This window comes from Solanum tuberosum, unplaced genomic scaffold (assembly GCF_000226075.1).
Source record: "Solanum tuberosum cultivar DM 1-3 516 R44 unplaced genomic scaffold, SolTub_3.0 scf00116, whole genome shotgun sequence".
Taxonomy (NCBI): Eukaryota; Viridiplantae; Streptophyta; class Magnoliopsida; order Solanales; family Solanaceae; genus Solanum; species Solanum tuberosum.
Genome location: NW_006239040.1, coordinates 7,981 through 33,838, shown reverse-complemented (window position 1 = coordinate 33,838; position 25,858 = coordinate 7,981). Strand labels below are relative to the sequence as shown.

Sequence of the window (25,858 nt, the reverse complement as noted above, 5' to 3'; positions counted from 1 at the left end):
TCCACGTGGACAAATATATATGTTTAAAATACGGTATTAAATAGTCTAGGGAGGTAATAGGTCCTATGAAAGTTTAGTATCGCAACAGCAAATCCGACCAAAGTTGAGATATTTTTCAGACCCTTATCCCTATTTTTAATAAGCGCCTTTTACTATATTAATATTTATTGTCAAACATACCGTACATATTATTCTTATAAAAATAAATACTTTTAACTTTTATAATTAATTAAATTAAATATCAATTTAATTGTGTAATTATATTTGTGCAACTAAACACGACAAATATAAAATATGAAATTTAAAATAAGGGGGAAAAAAAGGAGAGGAGAGAGAGAGAAAAGAGAGATAGGCTAGAAAGATAAAAGAGGATAGGGATAGAACCTTACAACTCTGTTTCAATGGCTTCCCCTTTATCCTCTTCCATTTTCTCTCCAAATTTCACCCATTTATTCCAAAATAAGGCTTTCTTCCGTAATCATCTTCCACTTCGTTCCTCAATTTATGCTACACTCACTCGCATTGCCTCGAAGAAGAATGCTTCCATGGTTAGTTCAATTCTGCTCAAAATTTAGATATTTCAAGAGTGAATTCTGTTGAAATTTCATCATTCTTTTGTGCAATGGCGTAATACATAAACAGACACTCTAGCAAGTGAGCACTCCAACTTACAAAATGATCATTCAAATATATTTCAAAATTTATGTGTCACGTCAGCATTAACTGTCCACGAGATCAAGTTGAGGTGTTTTGATGTATTGTGCCTTGTGTCATTCATTATAGAATTATGAATAGTTAGATTGTATGATTTTACTTATTACTCCATTTGTTTTAATTTATGTGACACGTTTCCTTTTTAGTCTGTCTCGAAAAGAATATCATTGTTTTTCATATTTAGGAACAATCTAACAATTAATGACATGATTTATAGCTACACAAATGTGTAAGACTTGTTTTAGATCGTAAGTTTCAATAGTCTTTATTCTATCTTAAACACGGTATCTAGTCGAACAGAACTGTTTTCTGATATTTAATTTGGGCAAAGAATGCTGGTTCACCTCTAAAGTTTGATCCTTGTCAAAAATTAAAACGACTGTTGGATCATCAAATGTAAGTCTTGCAATGTGAACGAACTCACACAGACGGAGTTTGTCTTCAAGGGTAAACGTATCCATAAAATTAGTTAATGAAGAAAATGCAAACTGTAACATAAGCTATGGCTTTTCTGATTTGCCTTGTGACACTAGCATAGTGCATTTGAAACCATATTTTGGGCTTATCTTTTCTTTTTTTCGTTATCTCGAATAGAACTGTTGAGATCTGTATGTCTCTCCGTCTCACATACATATTTGCACCTGCATAAACATCTTATTAGAGAACTCATATTCACTATTCAATGTTGCTTCAAAAATGATCAAAATACAATTTTTATAACCCTCTCAGCTCCTTGATGGGTTTTCAGTCATGCAGGAATTGACAAAGAGGCCAACTGCTCCTTCCATTTTGTCAACACATTTGGAGAGTACAGTCAAGCAATTTCAGAGTTTAATGGCAGTGATCATTATCTTTACTGAAATTGCATCTCCAATACCTTTGTATGGTTTGCAAGATTTGTCCATTTCTCCTGCTGAGGCAGTGCTTTATTCCCCTGAAACAAAAACTCTCCCTAGAACAGGAGAATTAGCTCTCAGAAGAGCTATCCCAGCCAACACAAATATGAAAACTATACAGGTAGTTTTATTTTGTTCTGCCTATATATTTTATATACTATTTTCCTATTTGGTGGTGTAGATAGTAAGTCATGAAGTATCACTACTCCTCGTTTATTTTCTCGCAGGATTCTCTTGAGGATATCTCGTACTTGCTCAGGATTCCACAGCGAAAACCTTTTGGAACAATGGAGGGTAATGTGAAGAAAGCACTTAAGGTATTGCATGATATTTTTGTTGCAACCAAACTAGATATAAGACACTTAATGATTGATCCTCTGGCAAGGTAATCATTCTTCGACATGGATCTCAGCCATCTAACAGACGTGTTGGATATCAGGCCATTTCCATACAGTAAAAAGAATAAAATAGTTGTTCATTTATGTGTTTTTTTCAGAAAGATACCCTGTGATACAAGGAGGAAATCTTCCCTTTCATGTTTTTCTTTTAAACTATCCATCAAACAGAGTTATAGTATAGAGAATTCAAAGAGTCTCAAAGATGTTAACATTGCATGCTAACTGACTGACGGATTGTTTGATTCTGCAAATAACAAATAATGAAATCACTTATATTGAAAGGATGTGAAGTTATCAAACACTCTTATTCTGTGTCTTTAAGTACACATTTCTAATGCTTCAATATCTCTTCAGATTGCAACAGATGAAAAGGCATCCATCTTGGCTAGCATTCCAGCTGAACTGAAAGAAGAGGGTTCAGTCTTGTACACATCTCTTGTAGACGGCAAGGTAACATGAGACAACTCAGATTGTTTAGTTTAAAAGTACTTTAGGTTAGATGACTTCATTTTGCCTTCCAGGTTGTCGCAAATATGTATCAGTGTCTAGGTTCAATCTCTACTATCTACGTTAAGACCCCAAAAGAGAAAAAAGAACAGAGAAAAAAAAGAAAAGAACTGGGAACTGTTATATATGTGCTCCAATCAATATCAGTAATGGCTATCTGACGCAGGAGCACATCTGTTGTTACTTTACAATATTGTTTTGCTGCAGAAGTTTGTGAAATCTTATGCACTTGTGATAGTACATTTGCCAGTTTGCATGATGATATTCCAGTAATACTCTTTATCATGCTTGAATGTATGATATTATGTCAATGCAACCAGTCAGGGTCTCAAGGATTGATGTTTTGGCTATCTCACAGATTTCTTAAATTTCTTAATAAATTATCTGAACAGATGATATCTTTAAACACAAACCTTACTGCAATCAAGATGACTTTCTTTTTATCTTGTCAGGGTGGATTACAGAAACTTCTACAGTACATAAAGGATAAAGATTCAGATAAAGTATCCGTGTGTCTTGCATCTACATTGGATACTATTGCACAGCTGGAGTTGTTACAGGTATTTATGAACTCCTTTGTACATTCTTTTGTGGTGAAAAGGGGGTAAATAGGTAATGGAAAGTACAGTTTCTGTGATTGAATAGTTCACAAGAAAAAAAAAATTGTACTAAGGTTCGACTTGTGCCCTTAGGAAGTGATACTGTGCTTTGAAGAATATAGCAAAGGATAAAGCTTGAAGGCAAAGAGCCCGTAGCATCTTAATATCCAAATCTCTCATGCATTACAATTTTCACAATTATACATTCTCCAATAACATTTTCAATGTAAAGTTTTTGATGTAGTTAACAATATCTCAAAGACATAATCTCTCTACAGGCCCCAGGGTTATCATTTTTGTTGCCTCAGCAGTACTTGAAATACCCAAGGTAAGGGCACTTGTGATTTCTCTTCTAAATATAGCATTTCTACTTATTAAAAAGCGAGTTGCTTAATGACAAACATGTACGTACATCGATTATCAAATCCGAGGACGATTACATCTTGCATAGTAAATGTGCCATTTTGATACTTATGGTGCCTTTGTATATCCAAATGTTCAGATTATGGTTTCTTATCACTTCAGCAGCAACATTATTGCATTGCTATATACGAAAACTTGAGTTGGGTTGTTCTTTTTAAAGCACCCCGTGTTCAAGTTACAACAACCATGTTAAAATAACTACTTAATGATTTCTTTGAGGAAGATGGTTTGTGTTATATTCTTCTACTAAATGCGTCAGGTTCACAGGGAGAGGAATAGTTGAATTTACAGTTGAGAAAGTAGATGGTTCAGCATTTTCTCCTGAATTTGCTGGTGAAGCCAAAAGCACTGCAAAAATTCAGGTTTGCCGAATCCGTTACTTGAGAGTCAGTCTCTTGCACTGCCCATTTCTTTGTTTGATCCTTTGTTCTGAACTTGAAAATTGGCACACGGGTGCTTTGCACTTCACTATTCCCATTCTCCTGGCATACACCCTGGTATAGATATCTGCTGATGCTATTCAAATGTCCAGAACAGCCCCATTCTTCCAGCGGATACACTAATGATCACATAAGGGAAAGTTTCGTTTGTTTCTTGCTTTGTCGTCCCGGAAAGCTACTGAAGATCATATGAGTCATGTTTTGCAGAGTGAATGCATATCATTGTCATCATCATCAGTTCCTTGTGCCTTTCTCATGCATATTTGTTTGGATGCTATGCTGTATCATCTATTTACATTATTATTAGAAAATGATTCTTCGATCGTTTCAAGCAATCTTTTCCTAATTAAATAATTCATTGTCCTCAGAAATCCTTGGATGAGTAATTACTAAAGTATTAATCATCATCAATTGAAACCTTTAAGTTAAAAGACTGATCCTTCTGGGAAGTTATTTGCTAATGACTCGGACCTGTCATTTGTTTGTTTCCGTGATGGTCATAATCTCATGCAATAGCTTCATGGTGGAGACATTAGAGCAATTTAATCAATTCTCGAAATGGCTGTACTTTCTCTTTCTCTTTCTTTGAACCACCTGTCCTATATCGTGCTTTGAGATAAAAGTGTGTTGCTTTTGTATGATGTGAAGTAAACATTTGCTTCTGCTTTTCTGAAGGGGTGACAATTTCTGTCGTATAATAGAGCCTGCTCCAGAAGAGTGTTTAATATTCTACTATTATAACTTCTAATATTCTTCAGATAGATATTTCATCGAACACAAAAGTATTAACTGTATAATGACATGATGCAGGTTGTTATAGATGGGTTTTCAGCACCACTGACTGCAGGAAACTTCGCAAAACTGGTAAGGTAGTGAAATCTCACATCATCCTTGTAAGTACTCATTATGCAACAAAAACAATAACTATGCCTCAATCTCAAACTAGTTAGGGTTGGCCACATGATCCTCAATATAATTGTGGTCCATTTTGGGCCCACTTCATTCTAATATTCAGTAATTAAGAAATGAACTTTGGATTTAACTCAACTACAAAAGCTAGGGCATGAAGTAAGGATTGCCCACGACCATATAAGGAGGAAAACAACTCAATCCCACACTGATGTGGGACTCTTAACAACTTCCAATAATTTCTCCCTTCTTTCCCCTTTGAGGATGACTTCCTACTTTCGTTAGACAAATTGATCATACTTCAGGTATTTCTTCACATGAAGCATGTTCGACACGTAAAGGTGGCTTTTTCTTCTTTCATTTCCCACATCTTTTTTGCTGGGCCCTGATAACTACTTTACTTGAAGAGTATGTGTTTATAGTTTCCTTTCCGTAGCTCTAGATTATTAACTTGCCACTGCATGTGCTAAAATATGGAAAACCATCATTGTGATGTCTTCTGGAGTCATGTTTACACAATGAAGGCATGGGAAATAATTTTTGCATTTCGTGATTATGGTATACTTGCTGACCAAAGATGAGTACAACTAGCAGTCTCTGATGTTTCGAGCTACTATTTCACTCTGATCTAATTCAGAAATTTCTGTCTTGTAACAACAAATCTATAATTCTTTAGGTGGTTGATGGGGCATATGATGGGATGAAGCTAACTTGTGCAAACCAAGCAATTCTTTCAGACAGCGAGGTGGGTAAGACCACCGGGTACAGTGTTCCCTTGGAAATCAAGCCAGCCGGACAATTTGAGCCTCTTTACAGAACAACATTAAGCATTCAGGTATCCACATGTTTCATGGATAATAACAGACCGATCTTTGGCGTTTATTTCTGTTGTGCTTGTGCTTGTGCTTGTGCTTGTGCTTGTGCTTATGGTTTATTCCTTTGGTTACGGAAGGATGGGGAGCTGCCTGTGCTTCCATTATCCGTTTATGGTGCAGTTGCAATGGCTCATAGTGATGTATCAGATGAGAATTCATCACCAAGTCAGTTCTTCTTCTACCTTTACGATAAGAGAAATGTAAGTAGCAATTCAGCAGTATAGACTATTCTTTCGTTTCTTCTTGTTACTCTTTTCTTCGCCACCTAACTTATCCAATCAATATGTTGTTTCTCAGTCTGGCTTGGGAGGATTGTCATTTGATGAGGGTCAATTTTCAGTTTTCGGGTATGGAATCTTGCAACTCTGCTATCTATGAAAACCTATTGTATCTTCAACAAATCGGTGATTGTAGTCGTTCTAATGATAACTCGTGTTATGATTCACAGATATACAACTGTTGGGAGAGATATCCTTCCTCAAATCAAAACTGGTGACATAATTCGATCTGCAAAACTGGTGGAAGGACAAGACCGCCTCGTTTTACCATCACAGGATAACTAACCTTATTATATCCCCAATTTTTTTGAAAATTCAACATGTCATTCTTCGTTGCCCGTCATTTATTAGTACCAAAAAATGAATGCTGCTTCTTGTAAAACAGAACAAATGAAACGTTTGATTTTTGATGATAATATATTGGATATTATAGACTATAGAGTAAACAAATAAAAAAACTGTTATATTGAGTTTCTTTTGTACATCCAAGTAGCTACAACTATGCTGCAGACATGTTACAAAGTCGACTTGGAGTTGGTTTAAAATCCAACCATCGCAAAGTTGGTCGACGAGCTGGTGGTGTTAATGCTCTCTTTATGATCTCTTTGTTAGCTGATCCATGAAGTTTTCGTAGACTATAATGACTTGTTGCTGTTGTCCTCACTACGCGTCTTGTAACGTGTGGTGATGAATCTCTCCGTTGAAACCTTGGTGATGCTGGAAACTTACTACATCTCTTCTCTGGCTTGTTGGTTCTGCTAACAAGTGGTGACTTTGCAGTGATATTGGTTTCATTGGAAAGGAGAACCTCCATGTTGATATCCTTGTTCGAGTTTTTTCAAACAACTCAAGACTATCGATGGAAGGAGTTACAGGACGGAAGTTGTATCTCGAAAATGTGAACACAAGAGGTAAGTGTTGTTGTTCAAGAATGATAATAAGAAGAAGAAAAAATGATGGATTTGTTAACTTTGAGATACAACTTTTTATAGTGGTGTTGGTATTTTAGACGTGTTTTGACCAATTCATTTGAGTATGGGAGACTTTGTAGTTTGTAAGCAATTTGGAATATTTTGACTTCTTTCCTGACAAGCTTCCAGAAAGGAGTACGTAATGCTCGTTTCGTTTTAATTTATTTGTCTAATTTTAACATAACTAAATTTTGTGATGTTAAATTAAAGATAAGTAGAACATAGAAAAATGTTTTTTTTTTATTACGTGATCTTAAGTATGTCACACGGAAAATTAAAATTACGAGTTGAAAAAAAAAAAACATATTTTTAAAAATAATTTGAGTTTTTTTTTTGTTGAGAAATTGATAAAAAATATTTATGGCAATAAGTGGGTAGTCCAGCAGTCATATGTTGACTTGTCAACTTTTGAATTGTCTTCCAATTTGAATTTTGAATGTATCTTTAACTCCAGTCTACGACTTGAATACTGACGATTGCAAACGACTAGAATCGGATTTGTACGGATTGAAAATAAGTTTAAAAAAATAATAATAATATTTTATCTGTTTATATTTAATAATATAAATAAAAAAGGGGTTCATTGATGGATAATAGAAGTATTTATATTATTCATGATTTCGAAAATAGTTAAAGTGAGAGTATAAGTAAAGAAATTAAATTAATTTTAGGCGTCCAAAAATAACAATCATTTTATCTATCTGAGGAGATCAGGATGAAGTGGGTATTTAACTGTTGTCATCAAATACTTCCTCCGTTCAACAATAGTTGTTCACTATATAATTTTAGGATGTTCAACAATACTTGTCCGCTTTATGAAATAAATGCATAATTTTACATTTAGTTCCTAATTTACCCTTATCATTTTAATTATAGTCATTTCTCTATTACATTTTTCAAGACATTATTTTTATTATATTCAAATGGCGATATAGTAAAAATACCCTTCTATTTATAATTTTTCTAAAAAATAGTGAATAAGTATTGTTGGACGGAGGAAGTATTAATCATTACTTTAAAAGTTATTAATAATAAACATATTCTTAACTAAATTACAACGTTCAAACCTTTAATTATAAATTCAAAATCAAGGAAGTGAGAAAAAATCATGGATTTAAACTTTTACAAGTTTTAAACCAATAAACCATTATGGGGTTAAAGAATTATTAGAGTTTCAAAACCAAAAAATGAATCGAGAACTTCAGACACTTATAAATTTAAAATCAAGAAATGATTTATGAGGTTCAAAAATTTTCTGGAGTTTCAAAATCAAGTAACAAATCATTGTCTTCAAATCTTTATAAGTTCACATAATGTATGCAACAACGACGATAACATAGTGTAATCCCATAAAATGAGCTATAGAGAGAGTAAAATGTAAGCAGATCAGATCGTATCTCTATCTGAGTAAATAAGCTATTTTTGTTGGACCCTCAGATCAAGAGAAAAACAGTCCAAAACAATATAAAGTTACAATAAAATATATGACGTTACATAGCTCATTATAAATTATATTAATTATATTAATATGAAATATGAGATTGACTAGAAATCACGTAAAAAGGAAGATAATTTTTTTTAATTTTATATCTTACCAATATAATTCTGAATACCTCTATAATTATGATTGAATTGAGAAATATCAATAGGTATCATGAATATAATATGGATGAAATACTATAACACCCTTCATCTTACGTAACCATGAAGTAGTTCATTACTAATTTACTATCTAAAGGAACCAGGTTCTTTAAATAAGAGAAACTTCACTAATTTCAAAAGGACGATTTTGAATTACAACTCGATAATCAAAGAGACTAATTTTAATACCTCAACTCAATAGTTTTCTGCAATTGATAGACACTTCAAAGACTATAAACTCTAGTCTTCCAAACATTAAAATTCCAGATCTTCACTTGATCTAAACCGTAGAAACAATAATAAACCACTTGAATATAATGTATTTAGAACAAATTACACTTAAATTTGATCTTATGTATCGATACATGTATCTGGACGTATCTGGAGGCACCAAAATCTGATAAAATACGTACTATTACAACCTAGAGTGTACCTAAATAATTATGTTCTAAACTAATAAGATTTATGTAAGTTCATCAATAAATATTTTATCACTTTTTGCTAATTACTGTATATAATCATAAAATAACTTTACTAATATGAAAGTATATATAAACTAATCATAATTAAGAAAAATTACATGTAAAAATAAACATATACAATATTCAAAGGTTGTTTGATCCATGAAATAATATGAAACACCTACGATTAAGTTCGAAGTTAAATTTATCTCTCAGTACTATAATTTAGTCCGCGAACCAAAATACCCTCACTGGATTAGTGAAACTTACATTTTTTTTTTGTTGCAGAAGATGAAAAGACCGCCTCTTTCATTTCCCAAAAAACGTACACATTATCTCTATAGCACCTTTTCCTCTTTGTCGTACAAATAATTCTTGTTTTGCTTGCTTCATTATATTTCTTTTTAACTTTGAAAAAAGAGACAAAGTTAATTTGATCATCTCATCTTTTTATTGACTAATATTGCTAGTAGCTAGCTTTTTATTGGTACGTACATATTGTTAAAGTTGATTGTTTTTTTTTTTTTTTTTAACTTCATGATGAAGACTTCATCTATTTATTTTAGTTTTTTGGGCACACTAGGTGAAGATTTCTTTTGAGTGATTAAAGTATGGAAGGAAGTAATTCTAGGAAAAAGAAAGGAGGAACTAAAGATGACTTCATTGATTTGGTCTTCTCATGGTCTATACAAGATATTCTTGATGATACTCTATATCAAAATCAGGTATTTTTTTTCTTTTTTTGGTTACTTATTTTGGTTTAGAAGTGATCTTGAAAGAGTTCAGTACTGTCTGTTTGTTTGATTTTGACTTGACACGAAATTTAAGAAAGTACAAAACTTTTGAATGTTATGGTGTTTAGCTAAAGATTCGTAGAATGTACTAGAATGTGTATGAATATTTTGATCTTAGACATGCCAGGTGAAAAGCTGAAACGGTAGAAAAAAAAAAAGAGGATATGTTTTCAACTATTAAAAAGGGGGATTATTTCTCTATAGAATGGAATAGAGATTTTTTTTTTTTTTTTTTAATAATTTCCACTTCATGATTGTAGGCTCATTATGACCAACAATTTTTTTTTGCATTTTAGTAGCCTATGAAGTTCAGTGATTGGGAAACTTATTGTCAAAATTATTGAGAATGTTGCATATTTGATGTTTTGCATTGCACATGACTCATGAGTTGAGCATTTTTCGAAAACAACTTCTCTGCCTCGAGGTAGGATAAGTCTGCATACACTCTATCCTTTCCAGACCCCACTACACTGTGTATATATGTTGTTTTTTGATGTTTTGCACAATGTTTTGTTTGCAATTTGGAAAGAAGGATTTTTCCTAGATGTTATATAACCTTCATGAAGTTGCATCAGTCTCTTATTTCCACATTTTTTCCCTATGATATTCTTGATTTTTGATAGTTTTGTCACTCATCTACTGTTTTAGTGAAAGAAAGGATAGAGAGAAATATCATTTGAAATGTCGAAGAACTCAATATGTTTTGATTATTTTTCTCTAAGGATATATTGTGTTTGGTCATATGAAGGAAAATGCTTTTCACAAAAATATATATTTATTTGGAAATGTTTTTTTTGGGGGGAAATAAGTGATTTTCTTATTTGTCATAAGCAGAAAATATTATTTCAAAAGTACTTGTATATAATCTAATCAAACACCATAGAGAATGGGGGTAAGGTATGGGGGTGGTTTCTCATTTTTAAGAGTTAGAGTTGGTTAGAGTCCCACATTGGCTTATGTATGAACTGGTGGTCTTCTTATATGAGATTAGGAAATCCTCTTTTCATGAGCTAGCTTTTGGGGTTGAGTTAGGCTCATGTGTCATCTTTACATGTATCAGAGTCAGTTCTCCGTTTTTCTTTGAAAGATTTGATTGCTTTGGAGCTCTAAAGGGAAAATGAGTTGGTTGTTTACTCCCATGTAAATGGTGTATTTATCAAAGCATTTTGGCCGTAAACAAAATATTATTGCTGCCAACTAGTTAATGAAATGCATTGCTTCCCACAATGCCAGAACAAGTTATTTGTTTCTCATTTAATTGGAAGTTTCCTGTTTTGTAGGTGGAGAAGATTCCAAAATCATTTGAATCAGTCGATCATTACTTGGGATCGTTTCACTACTCGTTACTGGAAGAAATACGGGCTGATATTAGTGCTTCTTTGGAAGTCATAGACAAAGCACCTTTTGGTGAATTGATCTACTTTGATGAGAAACCACTTGGATCACTATTTTTTAAAGTTCAGGTTGACTATTGGAGGAAACTATCTGGTGACGGAAAGGAGCCTTATCGAACGTTGCCTGGAGATATTGTCATTATCTCAGATGCCAAACCGGAAACTGCTTCTGACCTGCTACGGCTCGGATGGAACTGGACATTTGCATTTGTAACGAGAGTCAGTGATGGTGAGAGTGATGATTCAAATGCATCCACTAGTTTTACAGTCAAAGTTGCTAGAGATATTGTGATTTCTGAGAGAAAGCAAAAATCGTTGTATATAGTGTATTTGGTAAATGTGCTACCGAGTAAGAGAGTATGGAGTGCACTGAGGATGAGAAAGAATTTGAACCTTATTGAGAAAGTTCTGTGCAGTGAGAATGAGGTAAATAATCTTACTGATTCATGTCCTTTTAGAAGCATCATCTAGAGTCTCCCTGCCTTTTAACGTACTTAATATATCCTAGATCATCAACAAACGTGGTATCCCTTATTTTTTTATATGTTGCTCGGGCTCTTCAAGAATGCTGCCAGGTGCATGTTGGATCCTCCAAAGGTAGTGCATTTTTGAAGGATCTAACATGGGCATGACAACATTTTTAGAGTCTGAGCAACATAGGTTCTGATATTTGGCTGCAATAATAAAGTACAATATGTTAGTACCTTTTAGATGCCTCGTAGGTGTGAAGTGATCGATGAGATTATATTTCAAGTTAATGTGTGATGGTCATCTGGTTTCTCAAGTGTGACTGAACAAAATACATAACAGAGATGACATTAGCATTCTTTTAGAAATGAAAGACAAAAATGGCAGTGTATGTATGCTTATAAAAGTTACGTGTTGCTTGTGATAATATTACTGTAATGCTAAGTAATATTTATCTTCTTCGATTTACAACAGTTGTATGATACCCTTTAATAAGTTTCATCTTTTTATTGATGGTTAGTTTTCAAATTTGTGTTTTTGTCTAAGAAATGTAATGTAGATTCACTGGTCTCTTGTGTCGGAAATGACTGACCTTTCTTGCATTTTTCTTATTCTAAACCTTTACTCTTTATTTTAGAAAATATGTACTCTTAAACAATGAAAAGCAATGTGATGTGTGCCCTTAAGCTGTTAAAAACAATTTATGCTCTACTGTACGCCTAGTCTCTCAGTGTATGGTTTCGATAACTTAATATCAATACTTTTCGTTCAGACCTCAAAAGGAATACTATGTGTTCCTCAAAACCTGAAACATGCTCTTTCTTTCCACATGCAGCCTCAACGGCTGTTTTCGTTCCTTAGATATATGGATTTGGACTGTATGCTTGTCTTTTCCTGTTATCAACATCTGTTCACTTGGTTCATTTTGTGAATGAAAAGACACTTGTTTGTGTGCAGAAACAGGATGAGGATAAATGTGACGTTTGTTCTACATCTAATAATGATGGACTATCTGGAGAAGTTGTTAATAATCTGCTGTCTAAGTTGAATGATTCGCAGGCTGAGGCGATCTTGACCTCTCTTGATTCATTGAAGTGTTGTCACAAGCCTTCAGTTGAACTCATATGGGGACCACCTGGTACAGGCAAGACCAAGACTATGAGTGTCATGCTCTTCATACTATTGAAAATGAAGTATAGAACTCTTACTTGTGCCCCAACAAATGTAGCAATAACACAAGTGGCTTCGCGGTTAGTTAAATTGATCAGTGAGTCATTTAATAATCCTTCTGCAGAAATGGATATTTGTCCTCTGGGTGACATTCTCTTGTTTGGGAATAAGTACCGTCTGAAAGTTGGTCAAGATATTGAGGAGATATACCTTGATTATCGTGTTGATAGGCTGGTGGAGTGCCTCGTACCCGTGACTGGTTGGAAACACTGTATAAGTTCCATGAGCGGGTGTCTGGAAGATTGCATTTCTCAGTATAACATATATGTTGACAATGAGTTGATCAAACTGAAGGAGCTTTCTGATCAACAGGAAGCTCAGAAGGAAAAAGAAAAAATCAGCTCATTGATTGATTTTGTCAAATCCCGGTTCAAATCTACAGCTTCATCTTTGAGAAGATGCTTGCTTACATTCTGTACTCATCTACCATTAAGTTTTATTCGGGAGGAGAATTTTGAAAAAATGGTACGCCTTATCTCCCTACTTGATTGTTTGGAGGGAATGTTATTTCAAGACAATCTTGGCTCTAAAGATCTTGTGCAACTCTTCTCTTGTCAACAACCAATTGAAGTCTCTTCCGACTCATTTTTGGATGAGTGGTCCTTACCTTGTTTAAGAAGCCAGTGCCTATTTCTTCTGAAAGATATTTGCCAATCTCTCGGAGAACTGAGTCTTCCTCGTGCAATGAGCAAGGAGTCGATTAGGGAGTTCTGTATACAAAAGGCTTCCTTGGTTTTCTGTACGGCTTCAAGTTCGTATAAGCTTCATCCACTGGATATAAAGCCATTTGACTTATTAATTGTTGATGAAGCTGCCCAGTTGAAGGAGTGTGAATCTGTCATACCCTTTCAACTACCATGTCTGAGGCATACTGTGTTGATGGGCGATGAGTGTCAACTGCCCGCAGCAGTCATGAGTCGAGTAAGTTTGCTGCCTTTCACGTGTGGAATTTAAAGGAATTGCAAGTTCAACTGATATCTTGTCACTATAACTTCTTTTTACACAATTTTGTTACTCTACAGGTTTCTGAAGAAGCTGGCTTTGGAAGGAGCCTTTTTGAAAGACTCAGTTCTCTGGGTCATTCTAGACACTTGCTTAACATACAGTACCGAATGCATCCATCAATTAGCCAATTTCCAAATTCAAGTTTCTATCGTAATCAAATTTGTGATGCCCCTGATGTAAAACATAAAACATATGAGAAAAGGTATCTTCCAGGAAAATGTTTTGGCCCGTATTCCTTTATAAATGTTCCATTGGGTAAAGAAGAAATGGATGATGTTGGACATAGCCGAAGGAATATGGTTGAGGTGGCTTTAGTGATGAAGATAGTGGACAACTTGTATAAAGGTACTATTTTATGGTTAGAATATTTCCTGAAATGCCCTTTTGCCTTTAAACTTGAAATCAATGATAATTTTTTTCTTGTTCAAAAGATGATGTAAGATGGCACCGATAGGTGTATCAGGGTATTGAAGGGAATGATTTAATCCCAAATTTAGGTGTAAGTTCTGCGTACACTCCACACTCCCCAGACCCCACTTATGGGATTATACTGGGTTTATTCATTATTGTGATGTTATTGCTTCTGACCCAAATTTTGTATTTGGGCTTGTGTCATCGAGTCTTTGATTACAAAATCTCCACTAGAAAACTTGATTGAGTGATGTGCAACAACTTGATTTGCTTGTGACGACCACACTCTTTCAAATATCAAGTTTGTGCTCTCTTAATTAATGTTTAATTGTGACGACTGCCTCTCTACCCCACAAATGTAGGGGTAACATACATCCTACCTTCCCCAGACCCCAGTTGTGCAATGACACTGGGTATGTTATTATTGTCGGTTTTGCATGAGTAGGAGGTTCTTTGTAGCTTAAATGCTTTTCCAGTTTTTAATTTTAGTTTTTGTTATCTTCTTCTACACAGGTTGGGGTGGCTCCAGGAAGAAACTCAGCATTGGTGTTATATCACCTTATGCTGCACAAGTTTTGGCTATAAAAGGTAAACTTGGGCGGAGGTATGATAACCTTGAGGGTTTTGAAGTTAAGGTGAAGTCAGTAGATGGATTTCAGGGAGGGGAGGAAGATATCATTATAATATCTACAGTGAGATCTAATTTAGGCGGATCAATTGGTTTCTTGTCTAGTCTTCAAAGGGCTAATGTTGCTTTGACCAGGGCTCGGTATGGATCAATCTTTGTCGCTGTTTCATGACATCTAGATCTTTATTCTTCTATGCTGACATTTCAGGGTTTTATTCTTGGTAGGCACTGTCTATGGATTCTTGGCAATGAGCCAACATTACTTAATAGCAACTCTGTGTGGGAAGCATTAGTTCTGGACGCCAAGGAACGTCAATGCTTCTTTCATGCTGATGAAGACAATGACATGAGGACAACAGTTTTAGATGTTAAGAAAGAATATGATCAGCTGGATGATTTACTTAATGCAGACAGTATTTTGTTCAAATCTCAACGATGGAAGGTAAAATCTTGTGCTTTAGTTCTCTTGCTTTGTAAATTTTAGAATTGTGTCACTCACATAGATACAGTCCAAAGGTTGCATATGGCTGTTTTATGTTAAACTTTTGATACATTAATGAGTTATGCATGCTGTTTTTCTTATGGTTTACTTCCTTATTTGGAACAATTGTGCTTCACATCTAAAGTGTCGTCTTGCATTAGCATTACCACGACACTTGCTCCTGGCCCGGTGCACCTATAATTCTAAGTTTTGTGTGTTCTACTTGCATCAGTTATAGTCAACGGCAAACATCTGTCTTTGTCCATTTTATAAGTTTGTTCTTTCTTAGTGTCTGCTTCACTCATTGAAGGTGCTAAACTTTGGTCAGTATTATTTGTCACACATAAATACATGATTCCTGTACTTGTGAGTTTACTTGGCCATCATGATGTATTTTCTTCCGCATGGTTGCTCAGGTACTCTTCAGTGACAATTTTAGAAAGTCATTTGTAAAGCTAACATCCTCCCGGTTGAGGAAGTCTGTGATAAGTCTTCTGGTTAAGCTGGCCAGTGGATGGCGTCCCAAGAGAAAGAATGTGGATTCAATTTCTGAGAGCTCATCTCAAATTGTACAACAATTTAAGGTTGAAGGGCGGTATGTTGTTTGCTCTATTTATATTCAGAAAGACTCCACCTATACTCAAGTGCTGAGGGTTTGGGATGTATTACCCTTGGAGGAGGTTGCAAAGTTGTTGAAACGTCTTGATAACATATTTTCAATGTACACTGATGAATTCATTAAGCTTTGCAAGGAGAAGTGCCTTGAGGGGTAAACTAATTCTTTTGTGCTCTGTAGATTCAAGTATTACGATGAACGACAATTGCTTCTTGTAAATTTTATTTTAACCTTCTCATGTTTGTACAGGGACTTGGAAGTTCCGAAGATTTGGATGCTTTGTCGTGAGATAAGTCAGTATAAAAGCATTTCTAGTGAGAGTCAATTGAATCATGAATCAACTGGTGCGGAAGATGGTAGAAGTTGTGTTGAATATTCAAGAGTCAGCGAAAGCTTGTTATTGATGAAGTTTTACTCATTATCATCTGGTGTTGTCAATCATTTGCTCTCTGATCACCATGGTGAAGCATTAGATCTCCCTTTTGAAGTTACTAATGAAGAGAGGGAGATAATCCAATTTAGTAGAAGCAGTTTCATCCTTGGTCGCTCAGGCACGGGGAAAACCACAGTTTTGACCATGAAATTATTGCAAAAGGAGCAACAACATCACAATTCTGTTGAAGGATTAAATAAAGCAGGGAAGCAAGAAGTAAATCAATTTGAAGGGGAAGCAGATGAGGATAATCAATGTGTAGGAGAGGCTATCAGGGAAACCCTGCGTCAACTTTTCGTGACTGTTAGTCCAAAACTTTGTTATGCTGTCAAACAGCAGATTTCTCAGTTGAAAAGGTGAGTTCTAATCTTGTTGTCCGAGTTTACTGGAGCTGCTTGCTTTAATAAGTTGCATGCTTGATCCTTGATGACTAATGAAACCTTGAACTAAAGTGTAATGTTTTAATATTGGAAAATAATCTCCGTTGTATCATATGTACTTGCAATTATGGAACATTTAGTTATAGCTTTAGGGCTTTGGTCTAGGGGTAAGAGCGCAAAGTGTGATGTCGTCTAGGCGTGCGTCAGGGGTTTGAACCCCACCTGGTCCTTAAGTTAAGAAGGGCGGAGGACTGGAGGGTGGCCCATTCTCCACCGAGTTTTACTCAGTGCGCCACTGGCCATCTAGATTTCTAGGTTATTAAAACAGTTCGTAACAATTAATTATATGCTTGCTTGTTTTGTATTTGCATATGTCTAATGAGAGCTAGATGCCATGGTTATTGATATTCGGAATGAAGTTTAATTGATTTAGTGCTGCCTTTTATATTTTGAAAACATGTGCTGCTGTGTGACCTACCTAAATCTTATATTGTCAAATTGCAACCTGTAAAAGTCGGTGTTCTTAACCTCTACTAACACATAGTATTTGCATTTCCGAATTTCTCTTAGCTTTATAAACAAGTAGGAATGCAGGTAGGTAGTTAAGGTATTCACATGATAACAACTCTTTCCATAAAATTGACAATATGGTGAGCAAGTTTTGAATGATTTGTAGCTGGTGGAGTCGTAGGTTTTCACATTTCTACCTGCTTTTTTTTTTTATGTGATTATGATTTACTAGTTCGGACATGTTTTTCATCAAATAGAGTTTGTGTTGTGGCTACAAACTTCAACCAAGTTTTTAATTTTATCCAATTTAGAGGTGTGCAATCTTAATTTTGCAGCTTTGCTTGTGGTGGAAGTTTCTCAGCAGAGAACAGCTTGCTTGAAATTGATGATTTGGATGGGACGACACAGTTTAGAGATTTACCGAACTCTTTTATTGGCATTCCTTACATGAAATACCCTCTTGTGATCACATTTCACAAGTTCTTATTGATGCTTGACGGAACAATAGGTTCTTCCTACTTTGATAGGTTCCATTTGAAGTGGGACCTGTTTGAAGACAGAAGTTTGAGGTCAGCTGCTTTAAGATCCTTCATAAGAGAGAAGGAGGTCAACTACGAATGCTTCTGTAGCTCGTATTGGCCTCACTTCAGTACTGTGTTGACGAAAAATCTTGATCATTCAAGGGTGTTTACTGAAATTCTTTCTTATATAAAAGGTGGATTAAAATCAGGAGATTTTCATGATGGGAAACTCAGCAAAGAGGCTTATATTTCAATGTCCGAACATCGAGTCTCTTCGATATAAACTCAGCAAAGAGGCTTATATATCAATGTCCGAACATCGAGTCTCTTCGATAAGTGCAGAAAAAAGAGATAGAATATATGGTATTTTTCAGGATTATGAAAAGATGAAGATGGAGCGTGCTGAATATGATATAGCTGATTTGGTTAATGATCTTCATAGTCGGCTAAAGTATCAGCATCTCGATGGTGACAAAGTAGATTTTGTGTATATTGATGAAGTTCAAGATCTCACAATGAGACAGATAGCGTTGTTCAAATATATTTGTAGAAATGTCGAAGAAGGATTTGTTTTCTCTGGTGATACAGCACAAACAATTGCTAGGGGGATAGATTTCAGGTTTGAAGACATTAGGAATCTATTCTATACCGAGTTTGTCATGGATTCAAAGGGTGATGATGTTTCCCTTAGAAAAGACAAGGGACATCTATCACCTGTTTTTCAGTTGCTTCAGAACTTCCGGACACATGCCGGTGTACTCAAACTAGCACAGAGTGTAGTTGATTTGCTTTGTCATTATTTCCCTCACTCTGTTGATTTCTTGAAACCTGAAACAAGTCTTATTTATGGTGAGGCTCCGGTATTGTTGAAGCCCGGAGCTGATGAAAATGCAATTCTAACTATTTTTGGGAATACTGGAAGTATTGGAGAAAAAATGATAGGTTTTGGTGCAGAGCAGGTAATCTTAGTGCGGGATGAATCTGCGAAGAAGGAAATCTCCGGTTATATTGGAAGGCAAGCACTTATTTTGACTATTGTTGAATGCAAGGGTTTGGAATTTCAGGCAAGTCATAAATTTGCTTAATTATTATTCTTGGGATTTCAATTGTTAGTATCAATCAAATTTGTTTTCTTTTTAATGATATTCAACATATTTATGTGTAGCCTAGGTTTTAAATGATATTCGATATTACTGCTTCATTTACCCATCCCATCTACTGGTTGATAGCTTTACCTTTATCATCTTATTTCCTTCTTTGATCTTTTGCAGGATGTACTGCTGTACAATTTTTTCGGGTCATCACCACTTAGAAATCAGTGGAGAGTGGTATATGAGTTTATGAAAGGAAAAGGTGTAGTAGATATATCCTGCCCAAATTTCTGTGAAGAACGACATAGTCTATTGTGTTCTGAACTAAAACAGCTTTATGTTGCCATCACTCGAACAAGACAAAGGTTATGGATTTGTGAGAGTGTCGAGGAATTTTCCAAGCCTATGTTTGATTATTGGAGAGGATTGTGTCTAGTGGAAACAAGGGAGATAGATGATTCACTTGCACAAGCAATGCAAACTTCTAGCACTCCGGAGGAGTGGAAGTCGAGGGGAGTGAAGGTTTGTCCAGTTGATTTGCCTAGTCTCATTTCTATTAACAAATTCATTTTTTCAAATCTCTCTCTTGTGTTGCTTTACATATGAGCATTAATTGGTCCTGATCAAGTGCTGTGATGTTATCATGCAGCTCTTTTGGGAAAAGAATTATGAGATGGCAATCATGTGCTTTGAAAAAGCAGGAGAAAGGAATTGGGAGAAAAGGGCAAAGGCAGCTGGATTCAGGGCAGCTGCTGAGAGAATTCGTGATTCGAATTCCAAAGAATCTTCCACCTACCTACGTCAGGCGGCTAAAATTTTTGTCTCGATAGGAAGGTTCGAGGCAGCAGCCGAATGTTTTTATGATTTGAGGGAGTATAAACGGGCAGGTAATATTGGTGTTTACTTTCTCAAGAGTTCCTTCTTTGTTAGGCATTTTCTAGTGTTTTATTAGAACATTTCTTCATTTCCATTTACTACCTCCATTTTCAATTATTTTTTTGTCTTCTTTACTTCCTTAAACTTTGTGCCAAGTCAAAATCCAGACAAACAAATTGAAACGGAGGGATTATCAGATACTTGTATCCAATTTTGAGCTCTAGTTATATACATCTCAGAACATTTCTGTTAGTAATAATGAACTGTACTGCTATGCTAGGTAGACCTCGAGTGACTTATTTAAGTTCGAGTCTTGTGCTAAATGAACTATGTCTAGTATTAAGTGGAGAAGAATATGGTTGGCCCAAAGGTTTTGCTCTAGACAGATTTCTATGTCATAAAAAAAGAACCTCCATGGACTTTTTACTTCACTCACATTCTTCTTTTGGTGTTCTGAGTTGATGACTGGAGAATCTTTTCCTGGTCTTGCTTTCCATCACTGTAACCTTACATCATGACTAAATAATGTTGTTTTTTGATCGTTTTCTTAACTTTCTAAACTTACCCGCAGGACAAATTTATTTGGAGAAGTGTGGAAAACCTGAGCTGATTAAAGCCGCCGAGTGTTTTACACTGGCTGGATGCTATGAGCAGGCTGCCAGAGTTTATGCAAAAGGCAGTCATTTCTCAGAGTGCTTATCAGTTTGCACCAAAGGAAAGTGTTTTGAATTGGGTTTGGAATATGTTGAGTACTGGAAACACGATGCTGCTCAGTGTAATACAGTGGGGGAAAGAGAGACTGAAATTGACAAAATGGAGGAGGAGTTCCTGAGCAATTGCGCGTTACATTATTTTGAGCTCAACGACCGAGTTTCCATGATGAGATTTGTGAAAGCATTCCCTAGAATTGACATGAAACGCAATTTGTTGAAGTCTCTGGGGTGCCTTGATGAGTTGCTGTTGTTAGAAGAAGAGTTAGGGAACTTCACTGAAGCTGCAGAAATTGCCCGGCTGGAAGGGAATATTCTTCGTGAAGCAGATATAACAGCAAAGGATGGGGATTTTGACAAGGCTTCGTCACTTGTTCTTCTTTATGTTCTCTCTAACTCTCTGTGGATCTCAGGAGGTAAAGGCTGGCCTTTGCAGTCATTTTCCGAAAAGAAGGAACTTTTGGAAAAGGCCATGTCGTTTGCAATGCATGGATCCAATTCTGAAACCACGTGCACTGTGGTTAAAGTTTTATCAAACGAGTCAAGTGATTGGTCTGGCTTGAAGCACGTTTATGTCGCGTCTCAGAAATGTAACAGTCCAATCGGTGAAATTTTGAGTTGTAGAAAAATACTGGATGTTCATTGTGAAACTAACGTGGCAAAGTATATTTGGGATGATAATTTATCAGCCAATGTGATGAGTTCAGAAGAATTGGTTTTATGCAGCCGAGTTAGTGTAAGGACACTGCTTCACTTTTGGAATTTGTGGAAGCAGACCATCTTTGATCTGATAGAATCTCTCCAGGGCCTTGAGATTGAACACTTCGGAAAGTATAACATCTTATGTAATTTCTGCGTAAATTACTTTGGTGCTAGGCAGCAATTGAATGATCTTAATGTTACATATGCACTGTTGCATCCTGCTGCTGAATGGGTGAAAAAAATTCACCAAAGCTTCATCCGACGGAGCAAAAAGATTGTATTTGTTGATGCTCGGGATTTTATTTATGCTGCTCGACAACACTGGCATACCGAATTACTTATTGTTGGCTTGAAGGTTCTGGATACTCTCGAGTCCATCTATAAGTCGGCTGCAACTTCAATGTCTCATTTCCGGCAAAGCATTTTCCTTCTAAACATATATGAGATTGCTAAATTTTTAAGTGAGTCCAAGGAGCTTGATTCTAAGAGTTCTCAGTGGAAACTACGGAATTTCTTGACACTGTCAACAAAATACTTTGAGATAGCCTTCCCCCTTGACCCCCGACAATCGTTGATGGAGAATATCATTTCTCTAAGGAGAACCGAGCTTTCCCGTGACTTGTTGCAAGAATTCATCCACCAAGATATTAACACCAGAGGTCCTTTGAGCTATGGACAGATTGGAAGAGTGATGATCATATGGCTTGCCTCCGGAAAACTATCTGAAGATTTGTACAAGAAAATTGTTGGAAGAGCTCCAACAGAATCATGGAAATCATTCATGGAAATTCTCAGCTGCATTAGAGCGACAAAAATGGAAGAATATCAATCAGGCAATGCTTGTGGAGGCAAAATTTCCGAGTCTCGTTTAGCTAAAGATATTGTTCGAAGTGAAGCTATGGAGGTTACATTAGTTGAGAAATTTTATGAAGCATTACAAGATACCTATAATGTGAACTGGAGCAGACTAAGTGACTATATCTCCCCTGGTTGTTTCTTGTATCTTGTTGAGCGCTTTTTGATTTTGGTGTCACGGTCTAAAGGGTCCTTTTTCACTACAAAATCATCATTGGTGGAATGGCTGATTTCTGAGCAGTCTGAGGTCCTACACACTTCCAAGGTTGCTATTATTAACCAACAGTCTTTGGAAAAGTTTTATCATTCTGTTCTTACGATGGTACAACAATTCCTTTCCAATAAAGGCAATACAGCTCTTTGGATTACACGATCGGGGATAAATTTTGAGGCATACTATAGGGTATTGGTTATGAGATTGGTTGTTGTCCTATGTTTGCTGTGTGTGAACAGTGGGAAATACTATGATGTTCTTTCCTGTGTGCTCAGAAACAATGATGTTAGGAACCAGCTTCCAAAGTATTTTTATGGCATTCTTTTTCCATGTTTGAAGCGGAGGTACTTCCAGATCAGTGAAATCGGGGAAGCATTTCAAATTGCTGGAGATCCTCTTTTGTGTGTTAACCTGCGTGAGAATACCACCAGAAAGCTTCCTAATGTCATTCATGTGCAGTTGGGAAAAAACTGCAATACAGAAGACATTTTTGACTTGCTGTTTCCGGCTAGAAATGAGTCACAAGCTCCTAATTCCACAGTTTCTGATGTCATGGCTAATCTGGATGCTACTTCTTCCTCGGATTGTTCTGACCAACCAAAGATTTTGACAGTGCCATGTTCTGAAGTCTCTCCTCCATCGGAGCAGAATCTGCAACAAGTGAATTGGGACTTGTTTCAAGAAGTATCTGATTTTTTGAAGCTTATTGGCAGTGAAAACAATGGACCTATCTCGGCTGTCGTTCAGAAGATGAAGGTAATCCTAGTTCTCTTTAATTATAACTTGGAACTTGTAAAGGTGTCTGCTAGGTAAGGATTAAATTATTACAGTACTATTAGGCATAATACGCGTAAATAGACACTCAACCTGGCCTTTAGACGGCAAGTAAAGAACTCCGACTTTGAAGTGTACATCTAAACGCCTCAACTCAAATTGATTCCACTGTGTCAGTTGAACACTCAACTTACAAAATGATAATCTACACATGCATCTCCAAAATTTATATGTCACGTAGTGTCAGGTGTCCATGAGACATAGTGGGAAAGAGTTGGAGTGTTTACTTATGTGACCGAGTTAATGTCTCTAGACGTGACTCTCAATGTTGGAGTGCTTACTTGCCCGCAGTGGCCAAGTTTGAGTGTCTGTTTATGAATTATTATTATTAAGGTACTAAACTTATTTTTTTTTAGGAGGAAATAAATATGCACATAAAGTTCTTGACTGCTGCCATTACTCTGCCTGAGCTGAAGAAGCCTGACGCTGGTGAGGACATGGCTGAGGAAGTGCAACGTATGCTTCAAGAGCTGCAACAGCTCCATTCATTTTTGGATATGAGGTATGATTCTTTCTTACCATCGTGCTACTTGCATTTATAGGCCGCTCTTGTTTAGATGTACACTTCCAAAGTTGTTTAGGACGTTCAAAATATATCCATTTCGAAAAGTTTCTTTCATGCTAAAAGCATTCCATCTTAGGAACTATGGCTTTAGCTCCTGATGTAATCCTTTCTTGAGCCCTTTTCTTTTATGTAATGTCCTATCGGAAACAACATCTCTACCTTCACAACGTAAGGGGTAAGGCTGTTCTACCTCCACAATGTAAGGGGTAAGGCTGCATACATACCACCCTCCCTAGACCTCACTTGTGTGATTAAACTGGTATGTCATTGTTGTCATCCTATTAACCCATGTTTTGTTCCAACAACTTGTTGTCACGCTTACACATACATTTTTAAGTGTGTTGAGGCAATAGTTCCATTTCTTTCTCTCTTTTTTTTGGAATAAAAACTCTTGATGATGAAATGTTGCATTGATGCTTTACAGTAATTTGGAAGTAGCAAAAGCTGAACAACTATTGAAGAGCTTGCTGTCAAGAAAGCCCAAGATTGAAGCTTTATTGAACCAATGCATTGTACCAACAGAGAAGGAAAAAGGCAATACAGTGTGTGTTGATGATGAGAAGATTGTGTTGCCGTCTGTGGCTGCCACCGATTCCGAAAGCAGTAACAAGGCTACTGAAAGGAAGCAGCCACAGCCACCACAACCAAAAGGGAAGGGCAAGTTCAACAACTCCAAAAAGGGAAAAGGAAAAGGTAAAGGAAAAGGAAAAAAGAAATAAAAACCATGATGCAACAATATAGAGAGTATAGGATTAGCGCTCTCATTTTTATGATTTTCTTCACTTTTTGTGCAATCTTGAAGTTGTGAATGCAAGGAAGGTTAAGTGAACTATTTTATGTGGTTGCTTTGTGTGTTATGAATGTAATACGGGCTTATTTGTTCTTTTTGGACCACGGGTCTAATGTTTACTCGTATATTGTTCAACCTTGCAGATAAAACATTAGCTTGTTATCTATAGTCTAATATTTTCTTATAAGATATTTAATTTACTCGAAGGGAAACTCAAGTCCATAGTCTAAAAGATCCATATTTTGCATGAGACTGTTTTGTTGTGATATCAGGATAGTATATTCAACTTAAGATTCATTTATTTGTAGTATATATTGTACTTTCTTTTGGAGCCTAAAGTACTTGGATTTGAATATATAAAAACATGATTGAATAAACAGTATACGTGACATCTAATTTTGAGGGTTATTTTGCTATATATCGTACGTGCAAAAAGAAAAAAAGAAATCGTAATTTAATACGTAAGAACAATGGCATTTCATCATACGTAAAATCCTGTATAATCACTGTATTAAAAATGATTTTCTAGCAGCAATTAATTAATAATAATAATTTAATTGTCGCTAAAACAATTAGTACTCTTTGTAAATATTCCTAAAACCTATACTAACATCAGATTTAATGACAATTAACCAATGTCAGTCAATTTAGTGTTAAAAGTGTATATTTATTACTGCTAAAAAAATGTTTTTTACCAAGTGAATCTATTTAATTTAATATTGGTATTTGCATAGTAATGAAAATCAACAATGATCGGCCATCTAGAATCTAAATAAACAACATGACAATTTGTCTATGTTAGCGGTTCCAAATGATTTATAAAAAGGATATATAATGCCCACCATAAACATGTTTATTAATAAAAAAACATAAATTTATCTGTTTTATAATGTTAATATCTCACGTGTTATGTTGACCCAAACAGAAGCAAGATTTTTTTTTCTTTTTAATGTTAATATCTTATTACTTCATATACTTTTGTTGTTGGGATATAAAATTATTGGTTGAAAACGTAACAATAAAATTTTAAAATTTCTATTTTCTAATTTCCCTTGTTGTCTTGTTTGGCTAGCTGTTTAATTGAGAAAGAAAGATTAATGTCTATTTAGTCATCCATAATTCCAAAATTTTATTTTATTTTTATAGTTAAAATAAAAGCTTAAGGGTTATTGGTGAAAAAATATATATTTTGGGTACAATTGATGATTATATATAGCAGCAACCACATCTCTGACCCT

At 35.5% G+C, this 25,858-nt stretch overlaps 3 protein-coding genes across 4 annotated transcripts; all 3 read left to right on the top strand.

The window, feature by feature from the left end:
- The first annotated feature begins 323 nt into the window (after positions 1–323).
- On the top strand, positions 324–6,509 carry LOC102583414 (peptidyl-prolyl cis-trans isomerase CYP37, chloroplastic). Of its 2 annotated transcripts, none has more exons than XM_006349920.2 (12): positions 324–548; positions 1,471–1,731; positions 1,838–1,927; positions 2,363–2,458; positions 2,968–3,075; positions 3,393–3,442; positions 3,797–3,899; positions 4,788–4,841; positions 5,563–5,721; positions 5,839–5,961; positions 6,059–6,108; positions 6,210–6,509. In XM_006349920.2, the coding sequence occupies exons 1-12, from the start codon at positions 402–404 to the stop codon at positions 6,322–6,324; spliced, it is 1,356 nt and encodes a 451-aa protein (XP_006349982.1). In that variant the 5' UTR covers positions 324–401; the 3' UTR covers positions 6,325–6,509. The 2 variants fall into 2 exon arrangements, with proteins under 2 accessions (XP_006349982.1, XP_015165329.1); XM_015309843.1 differs by having other exon boundaries at positions 339–548; positions 1,463–1,731.
- Positions 6,510–9,702: 3,193 nt separating this feature from the next.
- Positions 9,703–18,266, top strand: LOC102602948 (uncharacterized). The gene is made up of 9 exons (XM_006350061.2): positions 9,703–9,837; positions 11,187–11,726; positions 12,726–13,919; positions 14,021–14,348; positions 14,928–15,183; positions 15,268–15,484; positions 15,940–16,292; positions 16,389–16,928; positions 17,798–18,266. The coding sequence occupies exons 1-9, from the start codon at positions 9,724–9,726 to the stop codon at positions 18,264–18,266; spliced, it is 4,011 nt and encodes a 1,336-aa protein (XP_006350123.1). The 5' UTR covers positions 9,703–9,723.
- Positions 18,267–18,269: 3 nt separating this feature from the next.
- On the top strand, positions 18,270–24,774 carry LOC102602610 (uncharacterized). The gene is made up of 6 exons (XM_015309810.1): positions 18,270–19,047; positions 19,255–19,596; positions 19,724–19,961; positions 20,522–23,187; positions 23,622–23,767; positions 24,255–24,774. Exons 1-6 carry the CDS (start codon positions 18,292–18,294, stop codon positions 24,547–24,549), a joined length of 4,443 nt encoding a protein of 1,480 aa, XP_015165296.1. The 5' UTR covers positions 18,270–18,291; the 3' UTR covers positions 24,550–24,774.
- Positions 24,775–25,858: the final 1,084 nt, after the last annotated feature.